Source organism: Phodopus roborovskii, unplaced genomic scaffold (genome assembly GCF_943737965.1).
Source record: "Phodopus roborovskii unplaced genomic scaffold, PHOROB, whole genome shotgun sequence".
Taxonomy (NCBI): domain Eukaryota; kingdom Metazoa; phylum Chordata; class Mammalia; order Rodentia; family Cricetidae; genus Phodopus; species Phodopus roborovskii.
This window is the reverse complement of record NW_026126517.1, coordinates 26706-52659: the sequence shown is the minus strand read 5'-3', so window position 1 is coordinate 52659 and position 25954 is coordinate 26706. Positions and strand designations below refer to the sequence as shown.

Below are 25954 nucleotides of genomic sequence, written 5' to 3'. Positions count from 1 at the left end.
TGGCCTGGAGCTCACTATGTAGATATGGCTGGCCTTAACTCAGCTCTCTGCTCACCTCTCCTTCCTGAATCTTATTAAAAGCATGTGCCACTATTCCTGGACTAAATCAGCTACTGTAAATTTACTAACTTCATAGAATGGCACCCACCAAAAAAAGTACTAAAAAGTATTAGAAAAAAATTGTAGACATTCCTGCATAAATGGGAATTACCTGGTATCAATGATACATAAGAAGGTATGGTGAAAGGACAGAATCGACTCACTCGTTGCTCTCTGACCTCCACAGCCATGCTTGGAGTGGCACACCCACAAAATAGACAAATAGTGAATAAATAAATACTTAAAAACAAAAATTTCTCACTGCATAGCACACAGACCTTAACAGCTTGGAGCCATCCAGTGATTTTCAATGCCTTAGCAAATAGGCTAACTCATAATGGTTCTGGACCTCTACTCAAACAGCCATTTTCTGGAGCACCAATGGTGTTAATAAGATCAACTGTCTCAAGATAGTAAGTAAAAACTTTTCTCAAACATAACCCTCTTAGCTGGCCAGTTAACTTCTCTCAATTGCTGTAAGAGAATCCCCACCCTGTGGGCGTGGGAGGGAAGAAGGGGGAGAGAAAGGCAAGTGGGGAGGTCTGGAGCTGGAGTTATAGGTGGTTTTAAGTTGCCTAATGATGCTGCTGTAAGACCTGCAGAGCGTGGACCTTCATGCTCCCACTCAGGAAAGGCGACACCCCAAATCACTCATGAAAAGCGGTCTCGATGCAAATAGCATGAGGAGTTTTTATTCCAAGTGCACTGGGGCCCGCAGTCATACGCCACGCAGGGGTAGAGGACTGAGGACTCGAAGACAGAATTGAGATAGCTTTTAATAGGATTTACATCAAAGCTAACAAGGCCAGTTTCAAAGCTGGCCTGTTATTTTCACTAAGCCTAAAAGCAAGGTCTTGGGATAGTTCAAAACTTGGAATGGTTAGTAAGGTTTCCTAGATTACAGAGATTTAGCACACCTGCAAGGTTAGGGGGTTTTCTTTCTCAAGAACCAGTGGGCTCAGTAGCTTTGTCCTTGAGTGGCTGGGAGTTATCTATATCTATTGGCAGAGGCTCTTGTTTTCTCTGTCTTTCCCTTTTTGCTATGAGTTCCATCTTTTAGTTATTAATTTTCTTTGTGAACAGGATGACCCACAATTCCCAGACTGTTGTTGTGGATAACAACATTCTTCAGAAACTAGGTGATTAATAATAATAATAATAGCCAGAAACCTGTCATCGTGACCAAGCTATTTCATGTGTTTTTCTTTTTTCCTGAGCTTTGTATGCAGCTAGGGTGATTTTTAAATACATGCTGATGGACTTTTTCTAAATTTCTAACTTTTAGTGCTCATTAGAGAGTCAAGCTGTATTTTCATCCTTTCACTGCTAGCCAACCGCAGGTTGTTTAAAAGACGGGAAAGAACTCATGTCTTCAGCGACCTCTGGTGTCTTTTCATATTAATTCTTGTTTGAACTACTGTGCAAACTACTGGGCTCATCCCGATGGGTAGAAAACCCAAAGTCTCAACTGTTGAAATTGAGGCTGTGTCCAGATAAAAAGGAGAAATCACGGTCTAGAAGACAGAATGATTAAACAGGATTTAGTTTATTTTATGGACCCCCAGGCTCAGCACTAGAACTAATCAACTCAAGAGGGTGTGTGTGTGTATGTGTGTGTGTGTAAACGACCTCCCTCCCTGCCCTCTGGCACTGTGTGTGTGTGTGTGTGTGTGTGTGTGTGTGTGTGTGTGTGTAAACGACCTCCCTCCCTGCCCTCTGGCACTGGACCTGACATTCAATTCCTGCTAGTGGATGATCCCCACCTGCAGCCCGGTGACCTCAACCTTGTGGGTCTGTTTCTGCCTCTCTTCCTTGCAATCAGTCTATGGAGGGCCAACTGCACCTTTGTGGAAGGAAATTTGAATTTCTTTGACTGGCTTCCAAATTACAGGAAGCAGAGCCGCAGCTAAGCCGGATCCGCTCCTGCAACACTAGGCCGGAAGCGGAAGCACTGTTATGTTGTCTTCGGTCTATTCTGATTTGGACTCTGGGATTTGTAGTCCTTTTGCGCCTCAAAGGTGGAGTCCAGAAGGCAGCCTATGTGACAAGGGTCGGGCCTCTGAGGCGGCGGCGGCTCTTCCACCGGCTGTGCGCGAGCGAGCACGACCCGGTCCGCTTCCTTCCAAAAGGAAAATAATTTACGCCTGTTGGGTTTTGGTGTTAAATCCTCTTCAGGAGTTGGTGGATCGGAAGTGTTCACGTGGTGGAGGTGAGCGTCTATTCGGCTTAAGGCAGTTGTGAAAGCTGGGAACCAAAGTGAACCCGGTCCTTTGCAAGAGCAGTGTGCACACTCCGCTGAGCCGACTACAGCCCCAGCAGCATATCTCTTGAAGTAAGAAAAATGCGTTGTTGCTGGATGTGGTGGAGTACATTCTAGCACTGAGAAGGTGAAGATGGGAAGATCAGGAGTTTGAGGCTAGAATGGGAGCTATTACTAAATCTTGTCTCAGTAAGCAATGCTACTAACAAATAGCCCGAGTAAAATTAAAATTCTCTTCATTCTTCCCAAAATACACCTAAATTTACTTTATTATATATATATATATATATTTTTTTTCTTTTTTTTGCATTAATATGTTTCTACCACATACATGCTTGGTGCCTGTGGAGGCCAGAAGAGGGCATCGGATCCCCTGAAACTAGAGTTACAGGTGGTGGTGAACCTCTATGTGGGTGCTGGGAATTGAATTCAGATCCTCTGTAAATTAAACAAAAGAAGGAAAGGAAAGGACATGTCTGCTCCTAGGTGTGGTGGAGGAGGAAGTTTATTGTAGATATGTGGGAGAACATAGCCAGAGGCAGGGACATCTGTGGGAGAGTCCAGAGTGGACATGTGAGGAAAGCGGAGAGAGAGGAGCCAGGTTCAACAGCCAAGCGGGGGAAGGTAAGAAAAGGGGGGAGTTGGTAACCAAAATGGTTGGGTTGTGTAGGGAAGAGCAGCCCAGCCCTCTGGGCTGGAGAGTTCAGGGTAGCAGGCAGTGTATGCCAGCAACACCCTGTAACTGGAAGGGACTGAGGGATGCTGGGAGAACCTGACAGCCAGGTCTGTTTTGGTATTTAACTAGACACCCCAGCTGATTGTTCCAAGGTTTGAGACTTGACAATTTGGAAGAGTGGCCAGTGCTCTTAACCTCTCAGCTATCTCTCCAGGCCCTCAAAGTATACTCCCCCCCTTGTTTCTTATGTTTGTTCTACATATTCAAGATTCATATCTTGTAATTGCTTATCTCTTTCTCTCTGAACTGAGGACAACTGCTTTTGTTATATTGTCTTTTGGATGAGTCATTCATTCTTTCATAAGAATCTGATTTTGTTCTTTTTTTTTGTTTGTTTTTGTGGTACTGGCAATTGAACTTAATGCATCTTAAACTTTCAAGACTATAGTCCCAATCCTACTCCTGTGTTTAATTGGTTCCTCTAATTTTTGGTGTTTCCTGTAGCTAGTTGCTTAAAGCATGGAGACAAAATTCTACCTAGAACTATTTTTTTCTATGAAGATTTATTTTATATTTATGTGTCTTTCGTCTGCAAGTATGTGTGTATGTGCACCACATATATGCAGTACAATGGAGGAGGCCAGAGGAAGTTAGATCCTTTGGAACCAGAGTTGCAGACAGTTTTTGAGCCACCAGATATCACATGGATATTAGGAATTGAACTGGGTCCTCTACATGAGCGCACTCTTTCTCTCTCTCTTCCTCTCTCTCTCTCTCTCTCTCTCTCTCTCTCTCTCTCTCTCTCTCTCTCTCTCGTGTCTCTCCTATTATTGATACCTGCTTGTGTAACTAGAGTTTTTGAGTTATTATGGGGGTGCTGGGAATCAACCCTGGGTCCTATGGAAGAGTGCTCTTAACCACATCACTCTAGATGTCCAATGATCTTAACTATTGAGTCATCTCTCCACTCCCAACCTAGAACTATTCTTACTTCAGAAGAGGGCATTGGATTCCTTGGACCTGGAATTAAAGATGGCTATGAATTGCTATGTGGGTGCTAGGGACTGAGTGCTTTTTAACCATTGAGACACCTATCCAGTTCACCCCCCACCACTGTACTTTCTTTTTTGTTTATTAGTAAACCATCTAACTAAGGATATACATTTATTATTACAGTTTGATTAGGATGTAGAAGTAGAGGACAGTATTATTTTATGTTTTTGAATGAAAGTAGTGAACATAAGAAAAAGGAATGTTTAAACTGTAACCAAAAATATAACTAGAGAGATGGCTTGGTATTAAGAGCAGTTGTTGTTCTTGCAGAGACCATGGGTTTGGTGCCAAGAATCTACATGGTGGGTTATAATCATCTCTAACTCCAGTTTAGGGGATCTAATACTCTCCTCTGTACTCCTGGGGCACCAGGCCACACATGTACACATACATGCAGTCAGGTGAAGCAGTCATACATAAATTAACAAAAAACTTAAAAATATATAAATAGGAAAAGAGGAGATGATGAAAGTTTTCTGGAGTTGCAGATTATGTTTATGGAGAGAGAAAATGAATCAGGGATTACTCTTAAATTGACACTTGAATCATTTCCTATCTGGGAGGAAAAAAAAAAAAAAGAAAAAATATTCTTCAATCTGTAACTTGCAGGAGCAATAAATGGTATTCAAGTGATGTAAATCAGGAGAAAACAACAGAGCAGGAATGTGAGTTTTCCACAGATAGGAAATTAAGGAATTAGAATCTTATCTTAGCATTAAGAAATAAGGTCACTGTGAGTAACAGAAATAAAATATGTTTTGACAAGGCCTTGTTTCATATACATATGCATACATGTTTTTTCCTTTATATTTTTGTTAACTATCAAAAAAGAGGTCAAAGATTGTGTGTGTGTGTGTGTGTGTGTGTGTGTGTGTGTGTGTGTGTGTATGTGTGTATCAGGTTGGCTTCAAATTTATAGTGATTTGCTTACCACTGTCTCTTAAGTATTGGGATGAGAGAGTTTTAAATTGTCTAGTAACTCATAAATCCAAAGTTCAGACAAGCTGTTGACAGAACATTAAGCACTATATTTTGGCTCTTGTCCTTTATTATGGATGTCCTTGCTAATGAGTGGAAAGAACAGGGTTCCCATTAAGCTCCATTACATATGATTGTCAGCAGTGCCATTTTTATAGTCTATACATTCCCATTAGTCACTCAGTCTTAAAGGACAGGGTACATTCTAGGTAGTCAGATGTTCTAGGGTGGGGGTAATTTTTTTCAGCTACCTGACATTATCAAGGAACTGAGGGCAGATAAGCACTTGCCTAACTTGAGGTGGAATATGTCAGAGGATCCAAGTTTGTGTTCCATTTTCTCAGTTTCTTGTCAAGTTTAGATATTTACATATGCAAGGTAACAAGCTCAGGGTCTGTGAGATCCTCTGTTTCCATGAGAGCCTCCATAATTTGCCATTCATTTGTTGTTTAGATGGTGAATAGCAGGTCAGTATTGACAGTATCTTGTATTAGAATTCCTGGATATGCTACCGGCCTCATCACAAGGTCCAAAGATTCCAGGAAGCACATTATCAAAGCTGGTTAATGCTCCTGTAATAAAGAACTGGCTTTCCTTCTCTTCTTTCTTCTCCCTTCATACCCTTTCTTTCCTTTTCATACATTTTTGAACCTGCCAGAATCACTTTTTCCTCCCCGTTTTTCGAGGCAGGGTTTCTATGTGGCTTTGGAGCCTGTCCTGGAATTAGCCCCTGTAGACCAGTCTCTGCCTCCCTAGTGCTTGGAATAAAGGTATGTGCCACCACCGCCTGGCCGAGAATTACTCTAATGTCCTTATAATTTGTCTTATGAACTATTTTTGGAAATGGGAGGCAATGAGTTATTGCAATCATCCTGAGACTGCTTGATTCTTTTGTTGTTTGGTGGAGAACAAATAGAGAAAAGAGAACGGAATGAACACACTGCTAATGTCAGTTACACCCTCAGTGAAAAGTAACTTGATTTCATGAGTGATTCTTGTTTCAGCCAAAATATATTGTTTACCTTAGGCAATGTGCCAAACTTGGTGATTAAAGTTTATGCTGCAGGTGTTGTTAACTTACAGTGAAAATGGGAAAACAAGAAAGACCATCTCTTTATATAAAATGAACAAAGACATTCTACAAGTAGAATAAAATCGTAGTTTTCCTTTTTAAATATCATTTTACTTGTCATTGTAGGTATGTGCATGTGCCATGGTGTGTATGTACAGGTGAGAGGGCAGCTTGCAGGAGTCAGGGTCAGTTCTCTCTTTACCTTATGAGTTCTTGAGATTTAATGTAGACGGTCAGACTTGGCAGCAGGCACCTTTACCTGCTGAGCCATTTTGATGTTATCCCCTGCTTTTTTAGCCAGGCTGTCTTCAAACACTTGTTCCTCCTATGTCTACCTCCCAGTACTGGAATGACATACAGGCATGTGTCATGATGCCTGGTTAAGTTTTACTTATTGTCTCAGGCTGTTTGGTTAGCATACTGATTCTTGTTGCTGCATTCTACGTTATTTGATACTTCCTTTGATGTCACAGTTTGGAGCAAGTTACTTGCTACACAAACTACTTAAAAATGAAAATTTCCTATTTTGTTTGCACACTATATGAACATGAAGTTCTGTGTGTTTCTTAGTTTTAAGGGACAAATATTGGTCAGAATGGTAAGCAGATGGATAGAATGAGGGTATTTAAATATCTGAATGTTCCCTCTTAGCAGCCCCTGTGCTCCATGTAACAGAGAGACATCTGGCCTGCCAGAGCCACCATACACTTTGGGCATTTCATCTGGATTTTTTGTTTGTTTGTTTTCGAGCCAAGGTTTCTCTGTGTTGCTCTGGCTGTCATGGAACTCACTTTCTAGGCCAATCTAACCTTGAACTCAGAGATCCACCTGCCTTTGCCTCCTGAGTACCAGGATTAAAGGTGTGCACAACCACTGTCCAGCTTATCCAAATTTTTTAACATATGATCTGAAGCACTTGCAGCAGGCACAACAGCTGAGTCTCAGGGCTATAGCTGGTCTCTGGAGATTGCTGACAAGGCTGCTTGAAGTTGCAGAGCCTGACACACTTCTCTGATTTCATTCTACTGAATCCAGTTCTTCTAGGACAAGGACCTGCTACTCTGAGTCAGGGAAGGGTTCTCAGTTGCATTGTCCTCTGCAATTTGCTATACCTATAAATAACACCTTGGAAGGTCATTGGTGTCTGGCATGTGCTTTAGGTCAATCTTAAAATCCTTCATGGGAGTACTTTAAAATTCCTTTCTTGGAATAAGTCTGAAAGGTAGTATGAAATGAAAAATCTCATTTTCCCCCAAGTAACAAAGAGTTCTTTGTTACTAATCTACCCAAGGACTCTAGTGGCTCCTGAGAGATCAGATGATAGAAATCTTGGTACAAGCATATCTTAGTTAGGGTTTGTATTGCTGTGAGGAGACACCATGGCCACAGTAACTCCTACAAATGAAAACATTGAATTGAGGCTGGCTTACCATTTCAGTGTTTAGTCCATTATCATCATGTTGGGAAATGATGGCATGAAGGCAGATGTGCTGGAGAAGGAGCTGTGAGTTCTACATCTTGACCTGCAGGCAGCAGAAGGAAACTGAGCATAGTTTGAGCCTATGAGACCTCAAATCCTGCCTCCACAGTGACACATTTCCTCCAACAAAGCCACACCTCCTAATAGTGCCATTGCCTATTTGGCCAAGCTTTCAGACACACCAGTCTATGGGGGCCATACCTATTCAAACTATCACAAAGCACAAAGACTCCACCAGCTGGTCCTATGCAAGCTCTATATCAACTGTCTCCTCTATTCTTTGTTCCTTTGTTCCTTCCTCTTTTCTTCCTTTCTAGTGCTGTTCTGAGTAGCTAGCATTACAAGTGTCTTTCCCCCCACCCCTTCCAGGGTGTCATTATCCCTGAGTAATCTGCAGCTTTCTTTGTAGAGCATGCTTGCTCCAAACTCACAGAGATCTGTCTTCTTCTGTCTCCAGAGTGCTGGGCTTAAAAGTGTGTAACTCTTTACATGACTTCAATTCTTACTTTAGTTAATAAATTTATAGGTATATATGATGTGTGTGCACATGTACCTATTTGTATGTATGTGGGTACATGTGTGTATGGTTGCAAGTGTGTGCATGTGTGTGAAGACCCAAGGTTGACAATGGATGTCTTCATCAGTTGCTCTCCACCTTATGTATTGAGGCAAAGTCTATTGCTGAACCTGGAGCTTGCCTTTTCAGCTAGTATACCTAATCAGCTTGCTCTGGAAGCGTCTTTGCCTCTGTTGCTTCTACCCATTGGGATTGCAGGTCAGCTGCCATATCTACTGTTCTAGTTAGTGTTTTATTGCTGTAAAGAGACACCATGACCACAGCAACTCTTAGAAACGAAAACATTTAATTGAGGCTGGCTTACAGTTTCAGAGGTTTAGTCCATTATGCAGGCATACATGGTACTGGAGAGGTAGCTAAGAATTCTACATCCAAATTGGCAGGCAGCAGGAAGAGAGGGTGACACACTTCCTCCAACAAGGTTTCACCTGCTCCAACAAGCCATTGCCTCCTAATGGTGTCATTTACATGGGCCTACAGGAATCATTTTCACTCATTTCTCCACATTCCACTCCCTGCCCACCCACAGGCTGGGCATTAACCATATCAAAATGTGGAAATGCAGTCAGTCCAACTTCACAAGTCCTCTTAGTCTATCAGTCTCAACCCTGTTTAAAAGTACCAAGGCTTTTTTGGGACTCATGGCAATCTCTTAACTATAAACCCTCATTAAAAAAAAAATAAAACAGGACATATACTTCTTATAAAAGGGAGAAAAAGGGGCATAGTGAGGAAATACTGGACTGAAAAAAAGCTGAAAACAAGTAGGGCAAACTCCAAACTCTGCATCTCCATATCTGATGTCAAAGTAGTCTTCAGATCTCCAACTACAACACACTTCTCTTTCTTGGGATGTTCCATTCCCTGTTATCAGCTTTCCTTGGCAGGTATCCCATGGCTCTGGCATCTCCAGCATCTTGGGGTTTTTCAAGGCAATCCAAGCTTCACCTTTACAGACTCACATAATGGCTCCACTGGGCTTCCATACAGGGACATCCCTGATACACACTTCTGGCCTTATTAGTTTTCCATAGTCTCAGAGGGAGATCCCATAACCTCTTTCTTCTGTCCTTGACTCTAAAGCCAGAACCACATGGGTGAAGCTGTCAAGTACTGCTGCTTTCTGGAACACAGCCTCACTCAATCAAATACATTTTCACTAGCTTTCTGTTCTTGATAGTTTCCTTCACTATCTAAGCTTGGCTGTCCTGGAACTTGGTCTGTAGACCAGGCTGGCCTCAAACTCAGAGATTTGTCTGTCTTTGCCTCTGGAGTGCTAGGATTGAAGGCATGCATCACCATGCCCAGCTCTCAACTTTATTTAATTTCACAAGTTGAAGCTTAGCTGGGTGAGGTCTTGCTCTGAGGCCAACCTTTATTCCCATTAGCATCAGGGTTTGATTGTTTATACTTCCTGATACCCCTTTTACTCACAAGCTGTACATTTGTTTTTCCTTGCTTAGTTTTTTCCTTACTAGTGGCACAAGACTGGCCACTAGTAAACACAGGACATAGTCAACACTAGGCTGTCTAGAAATCTCCTCTGCCAAATCTGTTAATCTTCAATTTAGCCTCAGGCAGATTTTTTTTTGGACAAGGGCAGAAAGCAGCCACATTTTTTCCCCCCAAAATAATACAAGAACAGCCTCTAGGCCAAATACAAATATTCTCTTCTAAAACCTCTGAGCCAGGCCCACATAGCTCAAGTCACTCTCAGCACCACTGTCATCCCTTTCAATACCATTTAAACCATTCAACGGCTTTTCCCTAGGTCCACATTCCTCTGAACAAAAGAATGACCAGGCCTATCATAGCAATAACTCACTCTTGGAACTCACTTCTGTCTTAGGGTTTTATTGCTGTGAAGAACCACCATGACTACAGCAACTCTAATAAAGGGAATCATTCAATTGGGGCTGGCTTACACTTCAGAGGTTTAGTTCATAGTGGTCTTGGCGCATTACCCGGATATACTCAGGCAGACATGGTCCTGAAGAGGTAGCTGAGAGGTTTAAGTTCAGGTCAGGAGGCAGTAGGAAGAGAGCAACACTGGGCCTGGCTTGAACTTTTGAGAAGTCAAAGCCTATCCCTAATTGCACATTTTCTCTATCAAAGCCACATCTCCTAATGGTGGCACTCCCTATCAACCTATGAGGGCCATTTTCATTCAAGACACCACACCCACTGAGATTTTATATAGGTTTAGAGTATTTTAATTAGGATTCTTACTCTTGTACAACAAGTACTTTTCCAGCTGAACCTCCCAAGCCCATTAATTTACACTTACTTATTTGCTTTGTTTTTCCAAGACAGAGTTTCTCTGTGTAATAGCTCTGGCTGTCCTGGAACTCACTTTATAGGTTAGGCTGGCATCAAACTCACAGAGATCCACCTGCCTCTACTTCCCAAGTGCTAGGATCAAAGGCATGGGCCACCACTGCCCAGCAAGTTTTATGTTTTATAATAGAGTTTTGTGCCTTTTATGGACTATGTAAGGGAAATGGATTCTGCATAAACAATAGTGCAATTAAAGTGAGGCATGTGTTTCTTGTATTTCTTTAAGATACAGGTGACACAATGTTTAAATTCAATGAGAGCCCTTGATATAATTGTCAGAGATTGAGTAAGCCCATGCTATACTGATAATTGGTTCAAAATTAAATAAAAATCAAATTACATTTTCCTCTTGTCTTCTTTCCTATGCTTTTTCCTTGAGATAAGCTTTCTTTTTACACTTAAGATTACAGGTGCCAGGGCCTCTTTTTTTATTTTTAAATTGAGACAGAGCCTCGTTATATGGTCCATGAACTTACCATATTGACCAGTCTGGCATCAAATTTGCAGTTCTCTTGCTTTTGCCTCCCACAAACTTGGATTACAAGAGTGAGCTATCATGCCTGGCTCCCTGCTGTTTTAAAATCACCAAGTAATCTAATTCAAGAGCATTGTGTTATAAAACTTACATTTTCTCTATTAGACTTTAAAATTTAATCCAGTCTGATATTTTGGGAATTAAACATAATTGGAGGGCTAGTGGGATGGGTCAGTGGGTATTTGCTGCTTGTTCAAATGACTTGAATTTCATTCCCAGGAATAAATGTAATGAGAAACAATAGAAAGAACAGAATGAGAGGGCAGAAATGCTAATTGATAAGTTCAGTGTAGTTGGAAGCATAAGTGTGTGTGTGTGTGTGTGTGTGTGTGTGTGTGTGTGTGTAGGTGTGTGTAGGTGTGTAGGTACATGCACACCATAGTATAAGGGTAGGTTAGAAAACAACTTTCTGAAGTCTGGTCTCCTATAATGTGGGTGTTGGGTTTCCAAACACTGGGCATCAAGTTTTAGAGCAAGTACCTTTATCTACTGAGGTGTTTCATTGCCCTCACTGTTTATTTTTATTTTGAAAACAACTGCAAATAGGAGTACAATTTTTACCTCCGACTGAATTTTAATTTCTTTACCTTTTCTGTCCTCAAGCTGAAATTTGTTTTTTGTCTGTAAAATTTCAGAACAGGAAAATGCTTTAAAAAACCCCAAACATTTAATATATCAACAAGATTTCTGAGAGGACATATTTCCTGAGACATAGAAATGGTAAGTTAACAAAGGATCCCTTTCTTTCTGTCTGTTGTCATTGAGCTACACTGTCAGCTCCCAATGTTCCTTTCTTTTTAATTTTTCCTTTTGCTTTTTCTAGGGTTTCACTATGTAGCTCTAGCTAGTCTGGAACTTGCTATGTAGAGAAGATTAGCTTTGAACTCACAGATCTCCGTCTCTGCCTCCCAAGTGCTGTAAAGATGTGAACCACTAGGATATATATATCTCAAGAAAGGGTTTCTCTGTATAGCCCTGGCTGTCCTGGAACTTGCTCTGTAGATGAAGCTGGCTTCAAACTTAGAGATCTTCCTGCTTCTGCCTCCTGATGGCTATGATTAAAGATATGAACCACTAGGATACTTTTTATTTTGTACATTCACAGAAAACTAAGAATTCCAGTGTAGAAAATTGAGACAGAGAAAGTCACTTGAAAAATGAAATTCATACAAGATGGAGTGATGTTTCTGAAGACAGACTGTAACAGAGGTTATCTAAACATAGCATTGATTTTTTTATTAGTATCTTTCCCCACAACTCATCAGAACAATGACAAAAAAAAAAAAAAAAAAAAAAAAAAAGTCAAAGCTTAGTTGGATTTTCCTGGGAAGATGTGTCTCAGATTGGTAAAAGATTACTCTGAGAATTACCTTAGTGTTTTAGTAATCATGCTATTCTTAACTTTCTTAGTACTGAGATCCTAATTTATTTTTCTAAATGTTATAGCAGATGATAAGGAAGATTTGGTATTTTTTTTCCAAAAATGCATTCATACATCATTAGCAAGTTTTCTTTTTAGATTTAATTTGATAAATATGAGTGTTTTGTCTGTATGTATATATGTATACAATGTATATTCTTGCTGCCAATGGAAACTAGAAGAGAATGGTGGATCCTCTAGAACTGGAGTTACAGATAGTTGTGAACTACAGTGTGTATCCTAGGAACAAAGTCCAAGTCCTCTGTAAGAGCAACAAGTACTATTAGTTGAAAAGTTACCTCTTGTGCCATATTTAGGAACTCTTTGTGTTGTGCTTATGAGCATCTACAGTATAGATCAACTCCCTGTGTAAGTTGTAGAAGTGTAAGTTTAGCTTGGTGGTGGTGGTGGTGCACATTTTTAATCCCAGCATTTGTGGGGCAGAGGCAGAGACAGGCGGATCTCAGAGAGTTTTTTTTTTTTTAACAATTTTTAAAAATTTAAATATGAAACAAGCTTGTTTTACATGTCAATCCCAGTTCCATCACCCTCCCATCCTCCTCTTTCCCAATCCTCCCACCAACCCCCATCCCATCCCTTTTCTGCTCCCCAGGAAGGTTGAGTCAGTACCACTGAGCTCTAGAGTAGAATATCGGAGACCTTAGACTTCTTTATAGGCATGAGAGTCACTTTTGCATTCCCCAGTGAACATAGGTGATGCCACTTTGTTCAAACTGACATGCATGTGATGATTTAGGACTCAGTGACATTTGAGGATGTGACTGTGTACTTTACCAAAGAAGAGTGGAACTTACTGGATGGATTTCAGAGAAACCTCTACAGAGATGTGATGCTGGAGAACTATCAGAACCTGGCCACAGTAGGTAAGATTGTCATTATCTTCTGTAGGGTCTTAAGGAAGAACCATGTATTTTTCAAGATTGATGACGTAATTGTGAATATAATGGGAAACAATAGAGACATTGTCATTGCCCTAGCATATTTTAATCTGTTATTGGCAGTTGTCAATAAATGTTTTTAGGATTAGTAAGTGACATTCCTCTCATTCTTGCGCAGGGGCCATGCTAATCTCTGTGTTGTTTCAATTTTAGTATATGTCCTGCTGAAGCGAGCATGACATCTCTCTCATTTCCTTAGAAATATACAACTTTATACTCTGTGTTTGATACACGGAATCAGAAAAATCATCATTTGTGTTCCTGTCACCAGTTTTCACTATTTTTCCACGTGAACGTTTCACTCTAAAGGTAACAACTAGCTGAGCATGATGGTACACACTTATAATTCCAGAATGCAGGAGGTTGAGGCAGGAGGATTGTTACAAACTCAAGGGCAGCTTGAACTATATAACAAGTACAAGGCCAGTCTTGGCTGCAGGAGAAAGTCTCAAGACAATCAAAACAAACAAAAAACCAAACAACTATTGGTATAGTTATTTCCCATGAGATTTAAGATCTTTCTCCATTTCTGTTACATCCAATTTAAAGAAAAATCTCAGTAATATTTACATCTTTTTGTCAAGGCAGGGTATCTCCATGTAGCTATGGATGTTTTGGATCTCACTCTGTAGACCAGGCTAACTCACCCCTGAGTGCTGGTATTAAATGTGTTTGCCACCACTCCTTGGCTTTACTCCATGATTAGGCCCAAATGTAATATCAGGAGTCAAACATATTCCAAATAATGAATATTTGTACTATTTAAAACTAATTCTAAGAGTTGGAGAAGTGGCTAGGTAATTAAGATCATTTGCTATTTTTGTAGAGGATCCATGTTCAGTTCCTAGCAACTCCTAACTATCTGTAACTCCAGTCTTAGAGGGTCTGACACTCTTTTCTGTCCTCCCTGGGCACCTGCACACATCTGGTATACATATGTTCATATAGGCAAATATTCACATACATAAAGTAAAAATAAATCTCTATATAAAAGATTCTAGGGGCTGGGGATATAACAGTATTTTTAGAGTGATTGTCTAACACACACAAAGGGTTCAGTTCCCAGTACTGCATAAAACTAAGCATGGTGTTACATGCCTATGAATCGGTACTTGGGAGATGTTCAAGGCCTGCCTGGGCTACCTGATCCTATCTCAAAAAAGATGATAATTCCCATGTTTCATTAGAAATCTAATTGATCTTTTATATGAAGGTTTGTGATCTCTTTTGTGAGCCTTTGTCACTTTGTCATTGATATATTATTTCCCATGTGTAGAAGTTCAGTGTGTCAAACTCAGCCTGATCTCTTGATTAGAGGAAGTAAATTTGTTGGTTATAGTGGAACAAGGCAGTCTGTCTCCAGGGTGAGATTATTATTTACGGTGCTCAAGAACAGATCACAAGAAAAATGGCAGAACTCACTTTAAGAGTTTTATTAGTAAAGATCAGGGAGAAGGGCCTGTCTGGAAGAAACACAGTGAGAGAGGAAGTGGGTTGGGTGTGTCTACTTTTAAAGGTCACTTAGCACACCATGATACTCATGGATTATGTGGCCATGCACATAGGGCCCTGGAATTACTGCATTATGCTTTGCTGATGGCACATACACAGCCAGCCCCAGTTATGACTGAACATTTTGCCTAAATACTAATAGCCACTTAGATGGCCCTGGGACCCCAGAAATGACAGCAAGCATGGGTTGAATTCCTTTGTTTTCCTTTTTATAAATTTTATTTAAATTAGAAACAATCTTATTTTACATGTCAATCCCAGTTCCCTCTCTCTCCCATCCTCCCATGATCCCTATGGACCCCCTTATCCTATCTCCCATCCACTCTCCAGGGAGGGTGAGGCCTTCCATGAGGGATCATCAAAGTCTGTCAAATCATTTGGGGTAGGGCCTAGGCCCTCCCTGTGTCTCTAGGCTAAGGGAGTGAGTATCATGGGGATTGGGCTCATGGAGTCCTTTCCTGCACTAGGGATACATCCTGGTTTCATTGTCAAAGGTACTGTAGACTTCCCAGGCCTCCTAACTGAGATCCACATTCAGGGGGTCTGAGTCGGTCCAATGCTGGCTTCCCAGCTACCAGTCTGGGGTCCATGAGCTCCCCCTTGTTCAGGTCAGCTATTTCTGTGGGTTTCTCCAGCCTGGTCTTGACCCCTTTGCTCATCACTTCTCCCATTCTGCAACTGGACTCCAGGAGTTTGGCTCAGTGTTTAGCTGTGGGTGTCTGAGTCTGTTTCCATCAGCTACTGGATGAAGGCTCTATGATGGCATATAAGGTAGTTATCATTCTCATTATCAGGGAAGGGCAAGTGGAGGTAGCTTCTCCACTATTGCTTAGGTTGTTAGTTTGTGTCATCCTTGTAGGTCTCTGGACATTTCCTTAGTGCCAGATTTCTCTTTATAATGGCTCCCTCTATTATGCTATCTCTTTTCTTGTTCTCCTCTATTCTTTCCCTGACTCAATCTTTCTGCTCCCTCATGTTCTCCTCTCCCCTCCTCTTCTCTGCTTCTCTTTCTCCTAACTCCCTCTCCCTTCCCTGCCAAGTTCTCAATTTGCTCAGGAGATCTTTTCCCTTTTGCCTTCCGTGAGGAACCATATACGTCTCTCTTACAGTCATCTTTGTTTCCTAGCTTCTGTGGCGGTGTGGATTGTAGGCTGGCGATCCTTTTCTCTATGTCTAAAATCCATATATAAGTGAGTACATACCAACTCAGGATGGTTTCTTCTAGTTCCATCCGTTTGCCTGCAAATTTCAAGATTCCATTTTCTTTTTCCACTGAGTAGTACTCCATTGTGTAAATGTACCACAATGTGGGTTTTCTAGGTTGCTTCCAGGTTCTGGCTATTACAGCTAAAGACGCTATGAACATAGTTGAACAGATGTCTTTGTTGTATGGTTGTGGATCATTTGGGTATATGCCTAAGAGTGTATGTGCTGGGTCCTATGGTAGACTGATTCCCATTTTCCTGAGGAACTGCCATACCGATCTCCAATATGACTGTACAAGTTTGCACTCCCATTAGCAGTGGAGGAGTGTTCCCCTTTCTCTACATCCTCTCCTGCATAAGCTGTCATGGGTATGTTTAGCCTTTCTGACAGGAGTAAGATGGTATCTTAGAGTTGTTTTGATTTGCATTTTCTGATGGCTAAGGATATTGAGTACTTTCTTAAGTGTCTTTCAGACATTTTATATTCCTCTGTTGAAAATCTCTAATTAGTTCTGTACCACTTTTTAATTGGATTATTTGGTGTTTTGTTGACTAGTTTCTTGAGTTCTTTGTATATTTTTGAGATCAGCTCTCTGTCAGATGTAGGGTTGTTGAAGATCTTTTCCCATTCTGTGGGCTGCCATTTTGTCTTGTTAGGTTCAGGAGGTCCTATTTATTGTTGATCTCAGTGTGTGTGCTACTGGTGATATGTTCAAGAAATGTTCTTTTGTGCCAGTTCGTTCAAGGGTACCTCCCACTTTCTTTTCTAAGAGGTTCAGTGTGGCTGGATTTATGTTGAGGACTTTGATCTATTTGGACTTAAGTTTTGTGAATGGTGATAGTTGTGGGTCTATCTGCAATCTTCTACATACCAGCATCCAGTTATGCCAGCAACATTTGTTGAAGATGCTTTCTTTTTTTCTATTGTACAGTTTCAACTTCTTGATCAAAATTATGTGGGTTAACATCAGGGTCTTCAATTTGATTCCATTGGTTTATCTGTCTATTTTTTTCCCAACCAATATCAAGCTGTTTTCAGGACTATAGCTCTATAGTAGAGCTTGAAGTTAGGGATGGTGATGCCTGTAGAAGTTCATTTATTGTACAGGGTTGTTTTGGGTAACCTGGGTGTTTTGTTTTTCCACATAAGGTTGAGTTTTGTTCTTTAAAGGTCTGTGAAGAATTGTGCTGTGATTTTGATGGGGATTGCATTGAATTTGTAGATTCACTTTGGTAAGATTGCCATTTTTACTATGTTTAGCCTACCTATCCAGAAGAATGGGAGATCTTTCCATTTTCTGGTATCTTCTTTAATTTCTTTCTTTTAAGGACTCAAAGTTCTTGTCATACAGGTCTTTCAGCTATTTGGTTAGGAATGTCCCAAGATATTTTATGTTGCTTGTGGCTATTGTAATGGGTGATGTTTCTCTGATTTCTTTCTCAGCCCCTTTATTGTCTATGTATAGTAGGGCTACTACTGATTTTTTTTTTTTATTTAATCTTGTATCCTGCCATTTTGCTGACGGTGTTTATCAGCTGGTAGAGTTTTTTGGATCACTTATGTAAACTGTCATATCATCTGCCAATAGTGAAAGTTTGACTTCTTTCCAGTTTGTATTCTCTTGATCTTTTTTTTTTTTTTTTTTTTTTTTTTTTTTTTTTTTTTTGTCATGTTGTTGTAGCAAGAACTTCAAGTACAATATTGAAGAGATATGGAGAGAGTAGACAACCTTGCCTTGTTGCTGATTTTAAAGGAAGCACTTTGAGTTTCTCTTCATTTAGTTTGATGTTGGCTGTTGGTTTGCTGTGTATTGCTTTTATTATGCTTATGTATGTTCCTGTTATCCCTGATCTCTCCAAGACCCTTATTATGAAGGGGTGTTAGATTTTGTCGACGTTGTTTTCAGTATCTAGTGAGATGATCATGTGAATTTTCTTTTTCAGTTAGTTTATGTGATGGATTTTATTGATGAAGTTTTATACATTGAACCATCTCTAGGATGAAACCTACTTGGTCATGGTAAATGATTTTTCTGATGTGTTCTTGAATTTGATTTGCCAATATTTTATTGAGTATTTTCTTCCATCGATGAGGGATATTGGTCTGTAGTTCTCTTTCTTAGTTGTGTCTTTTTGTGGTTTAGGTACCAAGGTAATTGTAGCCTCATAAAAAGAGTTTGGCAATGATCCTTCTGCTTCTATTGTGTAAAACACTTTGAGGAGTATTGAGGAGTATTCTTTGAATTTCTGGCCCTGGTTTTTTTTTTTTTTTTTTTTTTTTTGCTTGGGATCCTTTTGGTGACTGCTTCTATTTTGTTAGGGGTTAAAAGTTTATATAAATTCCTTATCTGTTTTTGATTTAATGTTGGTAGCTGATATCTAGCCAGAAAATTGTCCATTTTCTTTAAATTTTCTTATTTTATGGAGTAGAGGTTTTCAAAGATGATCTGATGATCCTTTGGATTTCCTCAGTGTCCATTGTTATGTTCCATTTTTCATTTCTGATTTTGTAGATTTGCATGTTCTTTCTTTGCCTTTTTGTTAGGTTGGATAAAGGTTTGTCTATCTTGTTGATTTTCTCATAGAACCAACACTTTGTTTTTCATTGATTTTTTTTTTTTATTGCTTTCTTTGATTTCAGCCCTAAATTTGATTATTTCCTGGCATCTACTCCTCCTAGGTGAGTTTGCATCTTTTTGTTCTAGATTTTTCAGGTGTGCTGTTAATTCTCTAGTGTGACTAGTCTCAAGTTTCTTCATGTGGGCACTCAGTGTTATGATCTTTCATCTTTCAGAGTGTCCCATAGGTTTGGCTATGTTGTCCCTTCATTTTCATGGAATTCTAGGAAGTCTTTGGTTTCTTTCTTCATTCTTCCTTTACCCAAGAGTGATGTAGTTGAGCACTGCTCAATTTCCATGAGTTTGTAGGGTTTCTGCAATTTGTGTTGTTGCTGAATTCTAATTTTAAGCCATGGTGGTCCTATAAGATACATAGGGGTTATTCCAATATTTTTGTATCTTTTGTGGATTGCTTTATTGCCGAGCATGTGGTTGATTTTAGAGAGGGTTCCATTGGCACTGAGAAGAATGTATATTCTTTTGTGTTTGGATGGAATGTTCTATAGATGTCTGTTAAAACTAATTGGGTCATAACTTCTGTTAGTTCTTTCATTTCTTTGTTAAGTTTCTGTCTATTAGTCCTTTTCAGTGGTGAGAGTGGGGTGTTGAAGTGTCCCACTATATAAGCGTCTGGGGTTTAATGTATGATTTGAGTTTTAGTAATGTTTCTTTTATAAATGGTGTGCCTTTTTATTTGGGGCAAAGATGTTCAGAATTGAGACTTTATCTTGATGGATTTTTCTTGTGATAAATATGAAATGACCTCCATCTTTTTTGATTAATTTTAGTTTGAAGTCTTATTTGTTAGGTATTAGGATAGCTACACTAGCTTTCTTCTTAGGGCCATTTGATTGGAACATCTTTTCCCAACCCTTTTCTCTGAGGGTCTGTCTTTGATGTTGAGATGTGGTTTTATTTATTTATTTATTTATTTATTTATTTATTTATTTATTCATTTATTTATTTATTTTTGCAACAGGAGGATGGATTCTGTCTTCTTATCCATTCTGTTAGCCTGTGTCTTTAACTCACGTTAAGACCATTGATATTGAGGGATATTAATGACCATTGATTGTTGATTCTTGTTTGTTTTGGATTTGCTTTTGGTGGTGGTATTGTGTGTGAATTCCCCCCCCCCCTTTTCTGGCTTTTGGTAAAGAGGAATTATTTATTGCCTATGTTTTTGTGAGTGTAATTAACTTCCTTGAGTTGGAGTTTTCCTTGTAATACTGGGTTAGTTGTATAAATCTAGTTTTGTCATGGAATATCCTGTTTTCTCCATCTATAGTGATTGAAAGATTTGCTGGATATGGTAGTTTGGGCTGGTGTCCATGGTCTCTCAGTGTTTGTAGAACATCTATCTAGGACCTTCTGGCTTTCAGAATTTCCGTTGACAAGTCATGTGTAATTCTGATAGGTCTGCCTTTATATGTTACTTGGCCTTTTTCCTTTGCTGCTCTTAATATTATTTCTTTTTTCTTTTCTTTTTTTTTTCTTTTGGATGTTTGGTGTTTTGATTCTTATGTGGCAAAGGTATTTTTTTTCCCCCCAGTCTATTTGGTGAGCTTCTTGTACTTTCATAGGCATGTCCTTCTTCAATTTGGCAATGTTTTCTTCTATTGAATATGTTTTCTGCACCTTTGAGCTGGGCATTTTCTCCTTTTCTACCTTTTCACTGTGTCCTATATTTCCTGGATATTTTGTGTTAAGGATTTGTTGGACTTAAGATTTTCTTTTGTCAATGGACTTATTTCCTCTAGTTTATCTTCAGCATCTGAGATTCTCTCTTCCATCTCTTGTATTCTGTTGGTTATTTTTTGCATCTGTAGTTCCTTATCATTTACCCAGATTGTATATTTCCAGCATTTTCTCAGTTTGTGCTTCTTTATTGTCTCTATTTCAGTTTTCAGGTGTTGAACTTTTTGAATTGTTTCCTTCATCTGTTTGATTGTTTTTTCTTTGCTTTCCTTAAGATTTGTTGATTTCTTGCATTTTTTGCTTTATCTTTTCCTCTGTTTAATCCATTTTTTTGTTTGTTTTTCCTTCCATTTCTTTAAGGGATTTTCTCATTTTCTCTTTGAGGGCCTCTATCATTTTCACAAATTCCTTCCAAGGTTGTTCTCTTCTGCTTCATCTGCATTCAGGTCTTGCTGGTGTAGAATCCCTAGACTTTGGTTTTTTCATATAAGTCTTACTGTTGTTGAATGTGTTCTTATACTGTTGTCTTACCATCTATTCTCCCATTGGGTACAGGTGGCTTCTTTCCCTCTCCTGATGGGTATGGGTTCAAAACTCTCTTCTCTCCTCTCTCCTGAAGGGTGCAGGAGCAAGACAGGAATGGTGACCAATGCTGGACACTTTGTTATGTCTCCAGATCCCTCTGTGGGATTCAGTGGCATGAAGGGTCTGGAGGCCTCTTGTCATGGGACTCAAGGAGGGAACAGTGGGCTGAAAAAGCCCCTGACACTCTCTACCACAGGGTGCAGGGGCAAGACAAGAATGGCAGTTGATACTGAATACTTTGTTCTGCCTCCAGGTCCCTCTCAAAATAATTTGTTTTTGAGGTATGAAGAAGTTTTGTTTTGGAATTTTTTTCCTTTATTTATCTTCATGGATATTTTGCCTACATACCTACCTTTGTACCATGTGTGTACACATGGGCCTGTGGAGCCCTGGGCCTGGAGTTATAGACAGTTTTGAGTTGCCATGTGTGGTGTGAATCGAACCTAGGTTATGTGTTCTTAACTGCTAATACGTCTCTCTAGCCACAGGAAAGTTTTTTCATATATGAAATATATTTTATTTTGAGCAAATCCATTTGAGAATGCCAGTGATGAAAAAAAAACTTTTTGAAAAACCAACTTGAGAGTTGATGAGATGGCTCAACAGATAAGGAAACTGGCCACTAGACCTGAGTACCTGAGTTTGATCCCCTGAACCCATATGGTGCAAGCCTGTATTCATGTATGCACACACACAAATACATACAAAATAAGTAAATAAATGTAAAAGCAAAAAGGCCAACTTGAATCTGAACACTGAAGTCTTTGGTATACAGGTTTTGAGATATTTTCAGCATCTCATTATTTGTTTTATTCACACTTTCTTTAAAATTAAAAAAGAATCAAACATTTTATTTTACACGTATGGGTATTTTGCCTATATGTCAGTCTGTATGCCATTTATGTGCTTGATACCTACAAAAGTCAAAAGAGGGTATCATATTTCTGGAACTGAACTTATAGATAGTTGTGAGTTATTGTGTGGATTCTGGGAATTGAAACTTAGTCTTCTGAAAAAGTGGCAAGTCCTTCTTACCACTGACCCATTTCTCCGACCCCATATCCAGGCTTACAATTTCAACAATGATCTTTTCTTTTCAATTTTGAGTTATGATTCTATTTTTTTTTTTGCAATTGTATACTGGCTATTTTCCTCAAAGTATATTATTTTTGTTTACCATCACATGTAGTTTTACACACAAAAATAATTGTTTTGGGGCCATTGAGATGGCTTAGTAGGTAGAGGTGCTTTCTTCTAAGCCTGTTGATTTGCATTTGTCTCTAAAACTTACTTGGTAGAAGGAGAGAATCATCTATATTAATTTTTCCTAATCTCCAACCTTATGCCATGCCGTCCATGCACGTGCGTGCATCCGTGGGTACACACATTCATACCCCACATACAATAAATAAATAATAAATGTAAAAAAAAGTGTTAACTTTATTTTGACCCCAATTTTTTTTTTTTTTTTTTATTTTTTGAGACAAGGTTTCTCTGTGTAGCTTTGGAGCTGGCCTTGAACTCATAGATCCACCCGCCTCTGCTCCCAAGTGCTGGAACTGAAGGTGTGTGCCACTACTATCCGGCTTGATCCCAGATCGTTATGACTGCCAAATTACTGTTATATAATTGAATTTAATTATATAATCATCCTGTTTAATTCTATCATCGCTTTATTTGCTTAGCATGTTTAATATCAGAATACTTAACATCTCATTTTGTTGTATAAATGTGTATTTTTTAATGTTTTATTTTAGAAGTGAAAATGGACCTTGAGACAGAACTTCAGTTGGATAGTTTTTGGTCAGATATATCAAATGAGACACAACTGGAAAGATTAACAAAGGTATCTGTTTGTTTCCAAAGTCAGAGAATATTTGGAATATTGTGGTATATCTATGCTTGAATAAAATATGTCTGAGAGAAATAGCCTTTGCCCACAGGAACCTGTTTTCTAGCATGAAACTTTGTGCTTTAGAGTTGTCCCAAGAATGTCCTGTATAAGTCTGAAAAAATTTTCAGTACTCATTCATCTCTTTATCAACAGGCAGGAAGCCACAATGAAGTGGAACTCTGTGAATCTAAGAAAGTTGGAAAATTCTTCAGTGAACACCCATGCCTTCAGACACATATGAATATTCATAATACAGAAAAGATTTCTGAACATAATTGGTATAGAAAAGACTTACTTCCTTCAGTCAAGAAAACCTCTACTGGAAAGAAACTTTCTGTGTTGATTCAATGTGAAGAAGCCTTTGCTCTGATTCAAAGCATTCCTTACCAGAGGACATGCATTCAGGACAGTTCTTTTGAATGCAGTGATTTTGGGAAAGCTTTTGATAATCAGTTGCAACTTAAGGCACACAGCAAAGATCACAGTAAAGAAAATTTCTATGAATGGGAGAAAAGTGAGAAAGGTTTTACTGAATCCACAAATTGTTCTGCTTTAGAGAAATGCTATGAAGGTACAGAATGTGGAAAAGCAGTCACTGCTCAAGCAGGCCTTATTCCACATGTACGGAGTCATAAAAAGCAGAAGTCTTATGAGTGTACAGAGTGCGGGAAAGTGTTTGGTAAATGCTCAGGCCTTATTGAGCATATGAGAAGTCACACAGGAGAGAAACCTTTTAAATGTAACCAATGTGAGAAGGCTTTTGCTTCTTCATCCTATCTTACTGCACATTTGAGAACTCATACCGGAGAAAAGCCCTTTGAGTGTACAGTATGTGGTAAAGCATTTACACGTTCCTCATACCTTCGGATTCACATGCGAACTCACACTGGAGAGAGACCCTATAACTGTAAGGAGTGTGGGAAAACCTTTGCTGTGCGCTCATGCCTTAATGCACATTCACGAACTCATACTGGGGAGAAGCCTTATGATTGTAAGGAATGTGAGAAGGCATTTACTAGCTTTTATCAACTAACTGAACATATGAAAATTCACACTGGTGAGAAACCCTTTGAATGTCAGGTGTGTACAAAATCATTTAGGAATTCCTCATGCCTTAAGAAGCACTTCCAGATTCACACTGGAATAAAACCATTTCAGTGTAAGGACTGTGGGAAAGCCTTCAGTGGACGGACTAGCTTTACCACACATGTATTGACTCACACTGGGGAGAAGCCATATAAGTGTAAGGAATGTGGGAAAGCCTTCCGAACATCCTCAGGCCTTATTGAACACATAAGAAGTCACACGGGAGAGAAACCCTTTGAATGCTATCAATGTGGAAAGGCCTTTGCATCTTCCTCATATCTAACTGCACATTTGAGAACTCACACTGGAGAGAAGCCATTTGAGTGTACAGTGTGTGGTAAAGCATTTACACGTTCTTCTTACCTTTGCAGACACATGAAAACTCACACTGGAAACTCTATATATGTAAGGATTGTGGGAACGCCTTCAGTGGGTGCTCATGCCTTAACAGATACATAAAAACACACAATGGGGAGAAGCCCTACCTATATTAGCAATGTCATCAGCTTTTCTTAACTCAACATATGAAAACTCATACTCGTAGGAAGCCTTTTGAAGATAAGACATGTACAAAATCTTTTATAAATTTGCATGCCTTAAGATGCACTTCTGAATTCACACTGGATTAAAATCATCAAAGTAAGGACTGTGGAAAAGTCAGCCTTTGGTGACCACACTGGCTTCACTGTACATGTACCAACTCACATTGGGGAAAAGTCATATGAATGCAGAGGATGTCAGAATGACTTCACTCCTTCCTCACATCTTTAATATCAAAGATGTCACACAGGAGGGAACCCCTTGACTGACCAGTGCACACTTGAGAACTCACACGAGAGAAGCCCTTGAATGTACAGGGTGTGGCAAAGAATTTAGGCATTTTACAACTTTTGTAGTCACATGAATGTGTGAGAACTGCCCAATGTATGTAAGAACTGTGGGAAAGCCTTTACTGAGTACTTAACCCTTAGTAAACACTTAAGAACACATATTGCAGAGAAACCCTATGATTATTAGGAATTGAGAAAACTTCCACTGTTCATACTTTAGTGAATATAAACTGTAAATGGAAAGAATATGAGAAATACTTCACTTATTCTGATTATATGGAACATAAATAATCACAGAGTGAAACTCATGTGAAGAATGAGAAAAGTCCATTAAGACATATTTACATTTTTGAGCTCAGCACAGGTAGTCAGTTGTCCTAGAAATGGCTTAAGAGATTCACCCACATCAGTACATTAAAACCATCTGTAACTCTAGCTCTAGGGAGAGTTGATGGTTCTGGACTCTGTGGACACTTGCACTTGCAAGTGCCTCACACACAGACATACACATAATTAAAAATAAATCTTAAAATTTGTAAGGATCTTACACTCAAGATGTTCTATGAATGTAATGAACTTGGAAAAGTAATTGGAGTCTATTCACAATCTGTCAAGAAGGAGACCATACGGTGCAACATAGAAACTTTCTTATTTTCTCAGAGTTTGCTAAGTATGTGAACAATTGCAATAGAGCAAAACACTATTGATATATGATATGTGTAGCAGTTATATGCCTGCTAAATAATTTAATGTTCACTTGTGATCTCATAGTAAAGAATAACTTAAAGAAATACTAGACCTAAAAAAATTTTATTCCACTACCTTTGTTAAATGTGATTCATATTGAAGACAAATTACATGTATGGATTATGGCAATTGATGTACATGTGATGTTTTGAATACTTCAGTGTATGTGTATTAATGATTTGTGTTGTGTTAGCTTTTGGGGGGACAATCAGAATAACAGCTATTTACACTATGCAGGGCAGTGATAACAGATCATAGAAATTATCCATCCAAATAGAGCTTTGTGAGTCATTGAACTTAATGTGGGTTACTTATAGGAACAAGTGTTAGGGG

At 39.2% G+C, this 25954-nt stretch overlaps 1 protein-coding gene and 1 non-coding gene across 2 annotated transcripts; one reads left to right on the top strand and one right to left on the bottom strand.

The window, feature by feature from the left end:
• The first annotated feature begins 13268 nt into the window (after window positions 1–13268).
• On the top strand, window positions 13269–25684 carry LOC127231483 (zinc finger protein 26-like). Its single transcript, XM_051197039.1, has 2 exons — window positions 13269–13371; window positions 23112–25684. The coding sequence occupies exon 2, from the start codon at window positions 23196–23198 to the stop codon at window positions 24501–24503; it is 1308 nt and encodes a 435-aa protein (XP_051052996.1). The 5' UTR covers window positions 13269–13371; window positions 23112–23195; the 3' UTR covers window positions 24504–25684.
• On the bottom strand, window positions 13518–13626 carry LOC127232043 (U6 spliceosomal RNA). Its single transcript, XR_007835341.1, has one exon. It is a non-coding gene; the product is annotated as a U6 spliceosomal RNA (small nuclear RNA).
• Window positions 25685–25954: the final 270 nt, after the last annotated feature.